Here is a 14,342-nt window from a genome sequence, read left to right as displayed (position 1 = left end):
TAAAATTTATATAAACAATTGCTGGCTCAGAGGAATATATCGATCAATTCTGGGATCATACCAAATATCCATATTGCTCATGGCACTTACCCATAGGGGAATATGAATGCAGGGAGGATACCGCGCTCAACCCCGACGCGTGTTTCGCCTCGGCTTTCTCAAGGGGAAGTGCCTATCTATCCTCAAGCACCCATATATAAATGCAGCGTTCCAGGTGTAGCTAATCAATAACGGCGCATGCCCAGTGTAGCCGCATAGTAACCGCGCGATGGCCCGCCGCCATCAGTGAGCAGCGCGCGTGCGCGGTGAGAAAAACACCACTAGACATCATCAACACGCGCGCGGCCCACAATATGATGGCTGGAGCATCGCGACCAATGTCGGGCACACCGCGCATGCGCTCAGGATCAGCGCCATGTTCTCGGAGACACTGCAAGCGGCCATGATGGTGGGGTCTGAACAGGTCGTTAAGCTGCTCACAGGCAAAATACAAAAGGGAGGGAGGGGGACATCATAATAAGAAAAGAATCCATGATTGCTAGAAAAAGGAGTCCAAAGAGAATCCCCATTATGTAGTTGTAATAATATACAGCCAATCAAAGACATGAGCAGTGCATATAATATAAAACCATACAGAAAGGAAGACAATAATGCAAATATGCAAAAAAGGTAATATTAAGTATAAATCATAAGGAAATCCCGCCATCATAAAATACCATCTACTGGAGGAAAAAACGTTCTAAAAAAGGAACAAGCTATGCCCCAGATCATACATATAAATGGCACTTATGGTACATACAATTAAATATTATATAAGAATACAATAGATCTCATAATGTATAATATTACAAAGCATCATACAAACATCATTGATTAAATGATACAAAAATATGGAGGATTCTTCTTTAATGTCTGGACATAACAAGGTCAACATTATATAGAAAGTAACCACACCAACCCCCCCAACCCACGAACCCCCACCTAGTAATGGCAGTATCTTCAGTGAAGCGTAGGAGATGGATATCATAGTCAGCCATGTTTCACAAAATAGCAGGCAGTATAGTTTCCCAGAGAAGGCGACTACTGGTCCAAATAGTTATGAAAAATATAGTGGAACCAACTCTTCCGCATTCAGACATGGATGCCAGAAATAGTACAGCTGTGAAATAAACTAGAAGAAACAGACACAAAATATTAAAACCAAATTAAAAGCACAACAAGAACAAAAATGGATAAATAGTCAGACCACAACGGTAAAAAAGATAGACTGAGTCATAGCCGGGATCGTTATTATCCCAGTGGAACTTAAAGAACCGTAATGCTTCAGAACCCAATTCAAGATCTATTGGGACCAATCCCTAATTAAGGAAAGGAACAAAGGTATTAGTTTCATTCAGGCCAGCAGGAGCTAAGGTATCTAATGTCACAATCCACCTGCACTCGTGTTGTGCAAGGATCTTTTTAACATTGCCACCACGAATACCACAATCAATCCTATCAATCCCACGGACTAATAAACCCTTGGGATTGGCACTATGAAACAATTTAAAGTGTTTCGGAAGTGTTTTTAGACAGGAAATATCCTCAATATCTCTAGATGCCATTATGTCCCTAACATGTTCACGCACCCGAACTTTAAACTCTCGTGACGTAAGTCCAATATAAATTTTATTACAAGGACAAGTGGCATAATACACCACATTTGGTGTGTTGCATGTAATATAACTCTTTATAGAGAAAGTCTTTTTTCCGTCAGATGTACTAAAAGATGTAGATTTACAAATATTCGGACATGCAACACATCTCCCACAAGGGAAACATCCTTGTATACGAGTAAGGCCACGGACTGTTGGTATTGTTGGTACATAATGGCTTTTAACTAGATGATCTTTTAAATTCCAGCTTCGTCTAGGAATGATTCTAGGTCGTGGTGGCAAATGTGCTGCTAAAGTGGTATCAGTATAAAAAGTATCCGAATAAAAAGTGCAAAAAACACATTTTAAAAAATGTGGAGTATTAGCTGATATCTTTATTATATGGGTCCACTGCATCCTGATAGTGCATTTGTTTGGAGGCCTGTACGGGTAAACCTTGTTGTTCTTTTGCTGTTCTCATTATTGGAGGATTTTCAAGTCCTCTTTTTGTACTGTGCTGTATTAGTATTTAGTGTTAGGTACCCGTAAGCGTGGAGATCTTTGACGTAGGTTACGGGCTCACGTATTTTGGCCAAAATATCAGCTAATACTCCACATTTTTTAAAATGTGTTTTTTGCACTTTTTATTCGGGGTGCAGTTGGGCCCATTTGGTCTTGTAAACTGCGGTGTCTGTTCACACGGCATGCATTTTGTTAGCGCTGGGCAGCCCGCCTGATCTAATAGAAGGGTGTTGGTACTAGGCTGGCCTGGATGCTGTGCATGGCCTTAGTGTGAACAGCGCCGCATACAAGTTGTTTTGTGCATCAACATACCAGGCAATCGCCCCCTCCATGTATTGGTAGGCTGGAGCAGTTGCTTGATTGGTATTTTTGCACCTGTGTTGCCATCTTTATTATATGGGTCCACTGCATCCTGATAGTGCATTTGTTTGGAGGCCTGTACGGGTAAACCTTGTTGTTCTTCTGCTGTTCTCATTGTGTGGGGACCCCTGAGTGTGTTAGTGCTGTGTTCTGGTTGCTTGATTCTCTGTGTATGACTCGGTCTGTTCTCTGGATATCGCTTTGGATTCTGCCTGGTACCTTCTACGTCTGTTTGGTTTTGATCTCTGCTTGGCCCTGACTGTCCGTTCTGTCTCATCCCTGGTACTGTACTGATATCCTGTGTATGACCTTTGGCTTTGTCTGACCTTCCGTCTGTTTATCCCTCCTGTACCTCGCTTGCCTGTATTGTGCTTGACCCCCGCTTTGCCTGACTCTGAGTTTTCTACCTCCTCTGAAAGCAGGACGCTAAGCCCCGCCCCCTTGCAGTCACATGACCGTTCACATGACCATAGGTCCTATGCCAGCTTGCTAAACTTCTACATTCAGGTCCTGTGCATCTTTATTTTCCGGCTGTTCTTGTCCCCAGGGGTCCCTACGGTGCGGGTGAGTCCCTGCTTAGCGGAGGCTGTACGCCGGCGCTGTCAGGACCCTGACAGTCCCCAGATAAGTAGGGCATCCTGGTGGGTTCAGTTTGCTGTCTTTCCCCTCATAATTGTGAAAAGCTGATGTGTATCCGGTTGAACTCTCACACATTTTATAGAACTTTATGCCGAATCTTGCCCTCTTAGAAGGAATAAATTGCTTAAGATGCAGTCTTCCTTTGAATTTTATAATGGACTCATCAATGGAAATAACATAGGGGTGTCTTGAACAGGGCGGTTGGACCAATAGGACTGAATGCTCGTTTTTTAACAAGCCCCATATTGAATGTAAGTCCTAAAAATGTTTTACTTTCTAGGACATTAGTTGGTGTCCATAAATTTGACCTAGCATAGGATCGTGGATTCTGGCTGATGAATGGGATGCATATAAATTTGTAGGACAATATGCTCTAGCAAGCTATCTGTCATAAACAAATTAAAAAAATTAATTGGTGCAAAATTTTAATTAAATTAAGAGAAAGCGGAGGGTAATGATGCTGTTGGCTTCCTAGTTCCCTGAGATCTTATCGGATGAATCTTCTCTCCCTTCTGTGCTGCTGAATGTCTCATGGTCCCTACAAGACCAGGTCCAGTCTTTCTGGCCAAACTTCCCTTTTATGAGCGACAACAGTAAATGTGCAGTGAGGCCAAGTGTGAATTTCTGTCCAATAACAGCAGAGCTTCCCTTTATCCTGACTTTTCAATTTGTATTAAAACCAACTAACTTCAAGGAGGATTGTGATAATCTCCAGGACAAACATTCCGCCTGTGCCATGATAGATCTCTAAGCTGTGCGTGGCTGAGGGCTGTAATATACATTTATTCCCGCCTGCAGGAGATGTGTTGGCTCCAGCCCTGGTGTCATGGATTCACTCCACGTCATAAATTACATTGTTTTTGATCCTAAGGAATTCAGATTACTGCACAATCTCTCCTGAAATGGGGAGCAATATTATTTTCTCTAATCTTCTGCTCAGGATCCATAGTAGCTCCAATGGTCCACCATAAATGAGGGCAACTCTGGTTTACTGTTGTGTAATCTGTATTTGTAGTTTTCAGTTAATGAGATTCTCGTGCTCTGGGGCGGGGCTGGGGGTGGGGCTGTGGGCGGGGCTTTATGTGGTGATCTGATTACATATTCATCTGTATTGGCTTATGACAGGTCGCTGACCCCTCACTGACCTGCCCCCATTATTACATAATGCATATAATAGCATTGATATTATTGGTGATAATGCCTATAATATTGTGGCTATTGTGAGGCTTAGAAAAAAATTACATCCAGTAAAATGTCACCGGTGATGGCGGCGCCTGCGCAGTAGCCTCTATATCAACTATATCAAATTTTTTTTGTTAGGAAGTTATAAGGGTTAAAAGTTAAACAGCGATTTCTCACTTTTACAGCAAAATTTACAAAACCATTTTTTTTAGGGACGACCTCACATTTGAAGTGAGTTTGGGGGGTCAATATCACAGAAAATACCCAAAAGTGACACCATTCTAAAAACTGCACCCCTCAAGGTGCTCAAAACCACATTCAAGAAGTTTATTAACCCTTCAGGTGCTTCACAGGAATGAATGGAATGTGGAAGGAAAAAATAAACATTTACTTTTCTTTCACAAAAATTTTCCTTTACACCTAATTTTTTTTTTACTTTCACAAGAGTAACAGGAGAAAATGGATGATACATTTTGTTTTGCAAATTCTCATTTTTTTTTAGTGTAAAATATGCTGGAATAATTAGCGGTTGCCATGTCGCATTTGCAGAGCCCCTGATGTGTCTAAACAGTGGAAACTCCCAACAAGTGACCCTATTTTGGAAACTAGACCCCTTAGGGAACTTATCCAGATGTGTATTGAGCACCTTGAACCCACAGGTGCTTTACAGAAGTTCATAATGTAGAGCCGTGGAAATAAAAAGGCTAAACCACTGTATGGGCGCATGGCAGAGCTTGAAAGGGAAGGAGCGCCATATTGGAGAGCAGATTTTGCTGGAATTATTTGTGGGTGACATGTCACATTGTCAGAGACAATGACGTGTCTAAACAGTGAAGTGACCCCATTTTGGAAACTAAACCCCCCAAGGAACTTATCTAGATGTGTGATGGGCACTTTGAACCCCCAAGTGCTTCACAGAAGTTAGTTACATACAGTTGTGAAAATAAAAAATCATATTTTTTCGACAAAAAATGAACTTTTCGATCTCAAATGTTTTTTCCAAAGGGTAACAGGAGAAATTGCACCCAAAAAGTTATTTTGCAATTTGTCCTGAGTATTCTGACACCTCATATGTGGGGGTAATCCACTGTTTTGGCGCATGGCAGAGCTCGGAAGGGAAGGAGCGCCATATTGGAGAGCAGATTTTGCTGGAATTGTTTGTGGGTGACATGTCACATTGTCAGAGCCCCTGAGGTGCCAGAACAGCATAAGCCCCAAAAGTGACTGCATTTTACCAAATACTTCCCTGAATGAATTCTTCTAGTGGTGCAGTGAGCATACTGACACCACAGCTGTTCCATAGAAAATTATACCATTGGGCAGTGAAGAAAAAATTACTGTAGTTTTCGGACCATAAGATGCACCCCAAATTTTCAAAACGAAAATAGGGGAAAAAATGTGCAAAATGGGGGTCCGTCTTACAGTCTGAATTCAGCTTACCGGGGGGATCAGCACAGGTGCAAGAGTGATCACAGAGGTTGTTCGGTGGTCCATGCTGGTGCAGTGGCCTCCGGAAAATCCCATCCCAGGCTGGTGCGGCAGCGGTGCTCTGTGCTGGGGTGGCGGCAGCGCTCTATGCTGGTGCAGCAGCGCTCTACCTGGCATGGTGGCAGCGCTCTGTGCTGGGGCGGCGGCGCCATTTTGTCAAAGCCGGAGGCCTCTGCAGCTCCATTGCTGCGATGTGGTGGCTTCTGGAAAAATGGCAACTGGGGGCGGTGCATGCTCAGATTCAGATCTCGGCAACGAGATCTTGGGGCGAGATCTGAATCTGAGCATGAGCCGCCCACAGCGGCCATTTTTCTGGAGACCACCACATCGCAGCAATGGAGCTGCAGGGGCCTCTGGGCTTTGACAAAATGCTGGCGGAGCCCTCCACGCAGCACAGAGCGCCGCTGCATCATTTGTAAGTATATTCCTACTATAAGACACACCCCCATTTCCCCAAAAAAATATTTGGGAAAAAGTGCGTCTGATATTCCGAATAATATGGTACATTTATACGACTAAAATGTTTTTTAACCCCAGATATTACATTGGAAAATAGGTAGATAGGTAAATGGTCACTACACCCATAGATGAATTCCCAGAGGGGTGTCATTTCCAAAATGGGATCACTTCAGGGGGGATTCTGCTGTTATGGCACTTTGGAGAGCCGCTAAGTAACAGAACAACAGAATCCCCCCTGAAGTGACCCCATTTTGGAAATGACACCCCTCTGGGAATTCATCTGTGTATATTGTGACCATTTTCACTACATGGATGATTTCCAGAAACTCGTAGTAGAAGTTTTATAGCAAAAATTGCAGAAATGTCATTGTAGTGCCCAATATATTGTGCCCAGCTTGTGTCTCTGGAGACCTCCCCCCACCTACCCCCGGAAATTGGTAAGTCAGCTCTACTCAAATGTGTCTGTCACTAAATAATCCAAATGCTTGAATGTCAAAACAGTTCAAAAACGTGGTTCTGTGTGGAAGATTGTAAAGCCGTCATGGAGGCATAAGGCTGGCAGTGATGGGCATTGTGGGTAGTAATAGCGGGGATCATGCCTCATTCCTCTCTAGGAACATACACGACATCTTCTCTGGGGGTTCTTTCTTGTTTCAGTTACTGGGATGAGTGCAATAAAATGTCGCTCAGTGAGTCTTCTCACATCTTCACATTCTAAAGGATTGGTGGGGGCAAAATTATCAAAAACAAGATTTTCAGTGACCTTTTCCTGATAATCAAGGAAAGTATCTGCATTTCCGGCTTTTTTGTATAACACAAAAGAATTATATGTGGCCACCTGAAACAAATACATGACTAACTTTTTATACCAGATATATGATTTTCTTGATACCTGGTATGGCTGTAGAACCTGATCTGCAAGGTCCATACCCCCATATATTTGTTGTAGTCAATGACAGACACAGGTTTTGGAGTAGTGGATCCCTGTTGGTCTGCAGTGGCCCTTGTGGCATCTGTGTGGATCGAGCTCAGGATAAAAATATCTTTTTTATCCTTATACTTAAGGGCAAGCAGCTCTCCATTGTGTAAAGCCCCTGACTGCCCCTTTTGGAAATTTTCTTTGACCAATGACTGTGGAAACCCCTGACGGTTTTAGTGAATGGTCCCACAAGCCCCTATGTTATGTTCAACTAGATTTTTAAATAGGGGTATGCTGGTGTAGTAGTTGTCAACATACAGATTGTAGCCTTTATGTAAAAAAAAAAGGCTCAAAACCATTTTTCCTGTTGTCCCCAGATAAGTAGGGCCTCCTGGTGGGTTTAGTTGGCTGTCTTTCCCCTCATAAATGCGAAAAGCTGATGTGTATCCGGTTGAACTCTCACACATTTTATAGAGCTTTATTCCGAACCTTGCCCTCTTAGAAAGAATAAATTGCTTGAGGTGCAGTCTTCCTTTGAATTTTACAAGGGACTCATCAATGGAAATAACATAGGGGTGGCTTGAACAGGGCAGTTGGACCAATGGGACTGAATGCTCATTTTTTTTAACAAGCCCCATAGCGAATGTAAGTCCTAAAAATGTTTTCATTTCTAGGATATTGGTTGGTCCCATAAATGTGACCTAGCATAATAGGATGGTGGATTCTGGCTGATGAATTGGGACACACATAAATTTGTCGGATAATATGCTCTAGCAGGGTAACTACGGGACAAAGTTACCAAGGGGCATAGACAGGCTGGGGTCAAAGCACGAGATAGCACTACAAAACCAGAGGATAGGCAGAACGGTGAGTCAGGATGTATCCAATGAGTCATACACAGAGATAGCTGCAAAGTACAAGAGAGGCGAGCAAAGAATAGTCAGGTCACAGGCAAGGAGTCGTACACAGAGAGGGTAGCGCAGTACAGAATCAACAGGCAAATGCACAACGGGGGACAGAACCGGGTCAGAACCATATAAGCAAGCTAGAAGACAACGAACAGGCACACAGGGGTCAACACACTCGGCCAAAGGCAAAAGTATAACTGATTGGAGTTTCTCAGGGCTATAAGAAGCTCTCCCTGAACCAAAGAGAGTCCACAATAATTAACCCCAGGCGTGCAGGTCAAAGCTTGCACTGGGCTCAAGACATTAACCCCTAACTGTGCAGGTCAAAACTTGCACTGGGATCATGACAGTGTGTGAGGATGGACCGGAATCACTGCTCATTTCTGAGCTATCACTTCGCTGCTACTAAAGCCCTCGAAATCCACATCGCCATCTGACACTGCACTTTCTTCACTGTCAGAACATAAAAGTGCATAAGCCTCCTCTGCACCATAATACTGACGGGCCATTTTATTCGTTTTATTTTTTTTTTCTGTAAATAGAAATCTCTGACATGACCAAATTATTGGGGAGACAATTGAGAAAAGCCTAATTCTTTACCCTACCCCTTACTTTAGAATAAACCCTAACCCTAACTTTAGCCTAACAGTAACCCTAACCCTAATACTAACCCTAACCTGCCTTATCTGTTTTTTTTACTTTCTAGCACAATCGCTGACTGACACAGCTGTTCCCAGCAGCACTTGTAACACTGTTTCTCCTCTAATCTTTCACTGACAGGAGATCTGAGGAGAAACAGTGTTTTTATGAGGCAGATCGTCCGGGAAAGTTCGCTGCTACAACAAACTTTCCTAGTGATTTGTCTCATTGGCTGGTGTGATGCTGACGTCATGAGGACCTGAACCAATCAGGTCTCAGTGAGGTCAAGGGTCACAGGATGCATTGTGCGGTGGAATCTCCTTGTTATAGGATACATGGGGGCCCGATGAGCATAAAACCGCCCACCATAGACAAATGTCGGTACTGCACAAAGCCCTGCTAGCGCCAGCGTTTATCTACCTTTGACAGTCTGGAAGCGCATAAGTTAAGGGTACCATCATTTCTGTCCAGGCCTATTTCATGAGGTTTAATTTTCAAAAAATACTATGGAATCATGGTTGAAAAGCAATGTCTGACTTTCATTTGTTCATTTTCATAGAGTTTTGATTTATTATTACTTTTGTCAGATTCAAGTTATTTCTGTGACCATTGTGGGTTTATCTGTCATTAAACGAGGGGTACCAACAATTTTGACCACGTGTGTAGGAGGAGTGAATATTTTGACTCCACAGCCACTTTCTGGAAATTAACACTTAGTGGATGTTGGAGACTGAAAATTACACATTTGCTATTTTCTTACCCAGCACATAGTGCCCAGATTGTGCTCCAGGAGACACACACCGCAAATTACGTGGGTTCTTCTCACTATAATATTGCTAAATACAGGGATCCTAAATGTTGTTTGCGCACACTGCAAGACTCCGAAGTGAGAGCGGATTTTGCTGGATTGGTTTATAGAAACCTTGTTGGTTTTCAATTGAGCCACTAATAGTGTGGGAACCTCTGTTTTCCACTGACAGATGATGGACCTGAGTGGGGACTTGTTTTTTGTGAGATGAGAATTGGTATTATTTTCGGCTACATAACATTGATTGGTTTCTTTATATGCAATATTTGGGAGGCAGAATGAACAAACAGTTGAACACCGCACACTACTGGTTTATCCAACAAGGTTTTCTATTAGACTGTGAACTGTCATTGTCTTGGCAAATAATTAATTTTTTTTTTCACATAGCTTGCCATTTTTATGGACAGTTTAAGTAGAAACGTTCAAAAATATAAAACTCAATGATATTTTATAAAAATAATTGTTTTTTATCTTAGCAGATGACTGTACCAGGAGATCAGAGGGACAGCTGACATCTTCAGTTTTTAAATCTGATGATCTTGAGATCCTACAAGTTACAACTGAAGTGATTGCTATTACTCCAGATATACCATCATCCATTCACAGCAAAGATCTGTCATCTGATCCTATGAAACAGGTCCCATCTTCTAATTCATTATTGACTACTAAGGAAAATCAAAGTCACAAAATAGGCATTAAAAAACAAACTGCTCCTAAAGCAAAGAAGCCATTTTCATGTTCGGAATGTGGGAAATGTTTTAACAAGAAATCACATCTTGTTAATCACCATAGAACTCACACAGGGGAGAAGCCTTTTGCCTGTTCAGAATGTGGGACATGTTTTACCCATAAAGGGAATCTTGTTACACACCAGAGAACTCACACAGGGGTGAAGCCTTTTTCCTGTTCAGAATGTGGAAAATATTTTGCAAATAAATCACATTTTGTTAGACACCAGAGAACTCACACAGGGGAGAAGCCTTTTTCATGTTCAGAATGTGGGAAATGTTTTAGCCATAATTCACATTTGGTTAATCACCAGAGAACTCACACAGGGGAGAAGCCTTTTTCATGTTCAGAATGTGGGAAATGTTTTATCCAGAAATCACATTTTGTTAAACACCAGAGAACTCACACAGGGGAGAAGCCTTTTTCATGTTCAGAATGTGGGAAATGTTTTATCCAGAAATCACATTTTGTTAAACACCAGAGAACTCACACGGGGGAGAAGCCTTTTTCATGTTCAGAATGTGGGAAATGTTTTAGCCATAAATCACATTTGGTTAATCACCATAGAACTCACACAGGGGAGAAGCCTTTTTCATGTTCAGAATGTGGGAAATGTTTTAAATGGAAAATAGATCTTTGTAGCCATCAAAGAACCCACACAGGGGAGCTTTTTAACTGTTCAGAATGTGGGAAATATTTTAACCATAAAGGGAATTTTGTTAGTCACCAGAGAACACACACAGGGGAGAAGCTATTTTCCTGTTCACAATGTGGGGAATGTTTTAACCAGAAAGCGCTTCTTGTTAGACATCAGAGCAGTCACACAGGGAAGAAGTCTTTTTCATTTTCTTAATGTGGGAAATATTTTACTTGGAAATCAACTGTTAATAAATATCAGAGACGTCACATAGGGGAGAAGCCTTTTTTATGTTCATAATGTTGGAATAATTTTAGCCAAAACTGAATTTTCTTAAATGGGTTGTCTCTTGTCATTCCTCATGTTTGCTGACAAAATGATAAAACTAAACTTTATTAATTCCAGATATAAAACTATACCCATAATTCACCCCCTGAAGGTTAGTCAGTAGGTGACTAATAGAAAAAAAATGTACACCACATCTCAGTATATAGAGTGAGGTGACGTTTACACACTCACTCTCCAAGCCTCTCATTTCTATGGGTTTCATCGTCCTCACCGAAGGCGACTCATCAGGAGACTAGTTAATATTAACCTATATTCAAGCGAGACTAGACAAAAAAACTAAAATCATGTATCATGTTATCCGAAAGAGAAAACTATCCACATATTGGCAGACCCCAGACTTCAAACTATATACCTCGTAACAAAAAAACGAGGAATGGATTCGGCACACCACCTATGTAAAAATAGAAGAAAAACTTTATAGCAGCATGTGAAACCGGTTTAAAAACCTCAAACACCTAAGGCGTTTCTGGCACGTTACAAGAGCCCTTACTCATAGGATATAGAAAAACAAACTGACATAAGCATCATATACAACAGAAAACCAATCAAAATCATGTGAATAATAATGACATTAATTATGCACCAGTTATGAATAGGGATGAGCGAGTAGTGAAATACTCGGACTCGCTGTACTCATTACGAGTAGCTCCTAGCACTCGGGTACTCGTAACGAGTAGCGACTCCAATGTAAGTCTATTGGAAATGCGAGTAATGGGCAGAGAATGTGTGTGGGCGGAGACTATGTGTGCGTGGAGAATGTGTACGCGGGTTTTTGGGGCTGTGTGTGTGTGTGCGGGGCTTGTGCGGGCTGTGCAGGCATCGTCCGATGGGACTACTTGTCCCATCTGGCTATGCCCGCTACAGTGACAGCATTAGTGGATGATGGGAAAGTAGTATTCCCATCATCCGGCTAATGGGGTGAATGTGTAAAAAGAAAAAGACATACAGAACATACAACACATAACATACAGTACATACACATAACATACAGCACATAACATAGAGTACATACTCAGTGCACACACCTAATTCCCCAAAGCCATTGATCACCTGAACCTGTCAAAGACTGAACTCCTTGTGTTTAAACCCGCTACTAATGTACCTATACCTGACATTGCCATTTCCGTGTGATTCCACTATTACTCCCCAGCAGCATGCCCGCTGTCATGGGGTCATACTTGACTCCGAGCTTTCCTTTGCCCCCCACATCCGATCACTGGCTCGCTCTTGTTATCTGTACCTCAAAAATATTTCTAGAATTCGACCTTTTCTTACTTTTGATTCCGCAAAAACTCTTACTGTTTCTATTATTCATTCTCGTATCGACTATTGTAACTCTCTTCTAATCGGTCTCCCTCTTACCAAACTCTCCCCCCTCCAATCTGTCCTGAATGCTGCAGCCAGGATCATATTCCTCGCCAATCATTACACCGATGCCTCTACCTTGTGCCAGTCATTACACTGGCTACCCATCCAGTCCAGAATTCAGTATAAACTTATTACCCTCACCCACAAAGCCCTCCATGGCTCAGCACCACCCTACATCTCCCCTTGCTTCAGTATACCACCCATCCCGCACCCTCCGTTCTGCTGATGACCTGAGGTTAGCATCCTCAATAATCAGAACCTCCCACTCCCGTCTCCAAGTCTATACACGTGCTGCGCCAATTCTTTGGAATGCACTTCCCAGGTCAATACGATTAGTCCCCAATCCCTACAATTTTAAGTGTGCTGTGAAAAAGAATTTATTCAGACTGACCTACCGCCTCAATGCATTAACCTAATCTATCCCTGTGTGGCCCAGTCAAAAGTTTTTACCATGGCCAGGTTCCTCGCATCATGTTCCCACATGCTTTATGCATCCATTAGCCCTCTGTGTCTGTACTGTTACACACTTAACATTATGGCTGGTCCAAACAATCAGGGCAACTGTTACCACCCACCTTTCGTGTCTCCCTCTTTCCTCATAGACTGTAAGCTTGCGAGCAGGGCCCTCACTCCTCTTGGTATGTTATGATCTATGTGATTATTGTTATGCTGTAATGTCTATTGTCTATACAAGTCCCCTCTGAAATGTAAAGTGCTGCGGAATATGTTGGCGCTATAGAAATAAAATTTATTATTATATTATTATCACCTGTAAAAAAAATTAAAATAATAAAGTAACCTACTGTATACTGACCTTTCTGCTGTAATCCCATTAATAATGACCGCTCTCCAGGGGCTCCAGCGATACAGTGATGCTGCGCGGCCCGCCAATCACAGTAATGCCACAATAAAGAAGGCGGCGGCTTTACTGTGATTGGTTAGCGCATGCCAGGTGGGAGATCCGAATATTGCGAGGTGAGCAGTGAAACTTACTTGCTAGGATTCGAGTACCACGAGTATCTCATTACTTGCCGAGTACCGAATCCTAAGGAGTATACTCGCTCATCCCTAGTTGTGAGCGAATGAACCTGGGATTGGAAAGACACAATACAATAGTCAATGGACCCAACACTGATCCTGTCTTAAATAACAAAAACTGATGATATAAAAATTATTAACATGATAATTGTACAGCCATGAAAAGAAAACATAAAATAATATGGCAGGAAAACTAATATAAACAAATAGTTTCTCAAATTCATGCCTCTGGGGTGTTTAGTGTCAAGCTTCAAGATCCAATATGCTTCACGTATAGTCAGAAGTTTGTGTGTATTGCCTCCTCTGGTCGGATTATAAACCTTCGCAAACGCATAAAAGGTAAAATTAGAACCATCTCCTCTGTGAACATTAACAAAGTGCTTGGCAGCCCCCGAATAAGCCACATTCTTATTGGGAAGATTGGTCAAGTGCTCGGCAATACGTTTGTTTTTATTTTCCGTGTGTTACATCCGATGTAATTTATCCCACACAGTGTGCAACAAATACAATAAATTATGGATTGGGGGTCACAATTGATAAATGAGGTGATGTCGTACGATTTACCGTCTGATGATTGAAAAACCTTTTTTCTGTCTATCGCATGCGTGCAAACATTGCATCTACTACCGGCACATTTATAGAAACCAGAAATGGACGACCAAGA

General features: G+C 42.1%; 1 protein-coding gene across 1 annotated transcript in view; it reads left to right on the top strand.

Moving 5' to 3' along the window:
- Positions 1-13,454, top strand: part of LOC141074061 (uncharacterized) — a 134,085-nt gene extending 120,631 nt beyond the window's left edge. Inside the window, 1 exon segment of the mRNA XM_073561577.1 lies at positions 10,325-13,454. Coding sequence (XP_073417678.1) covers positions 10,325-11,140 — 816 coding nt within the window. The 3' untranslated portion in view covers positions 11,141-13,454.
- The last annotated feature ends 888 nt before the right edge of the window (positions 13,455-14,342 follow it).

Source organism: Dendrobates tinctorius, unplaced genomic scaffold, assembly GCF_039654945.1.
Source record: "Dendrobates tinctorius isolate UK_male_01 unplaced genomic scaffold, ASM3965494v1 ptg000322l, whole genome shotgun sequence".
Lineage (NCBI taxonomy): Eukaryota > Metazoa > Chordata > Amphibia > Anura > Dendrobatidae > Dendrobates > Dendrobates tinctorius.
Note: the sequence above shows the minus strand (reverse complement) of the source record. Positions and strands in the feature narration are given on the sequence as shown.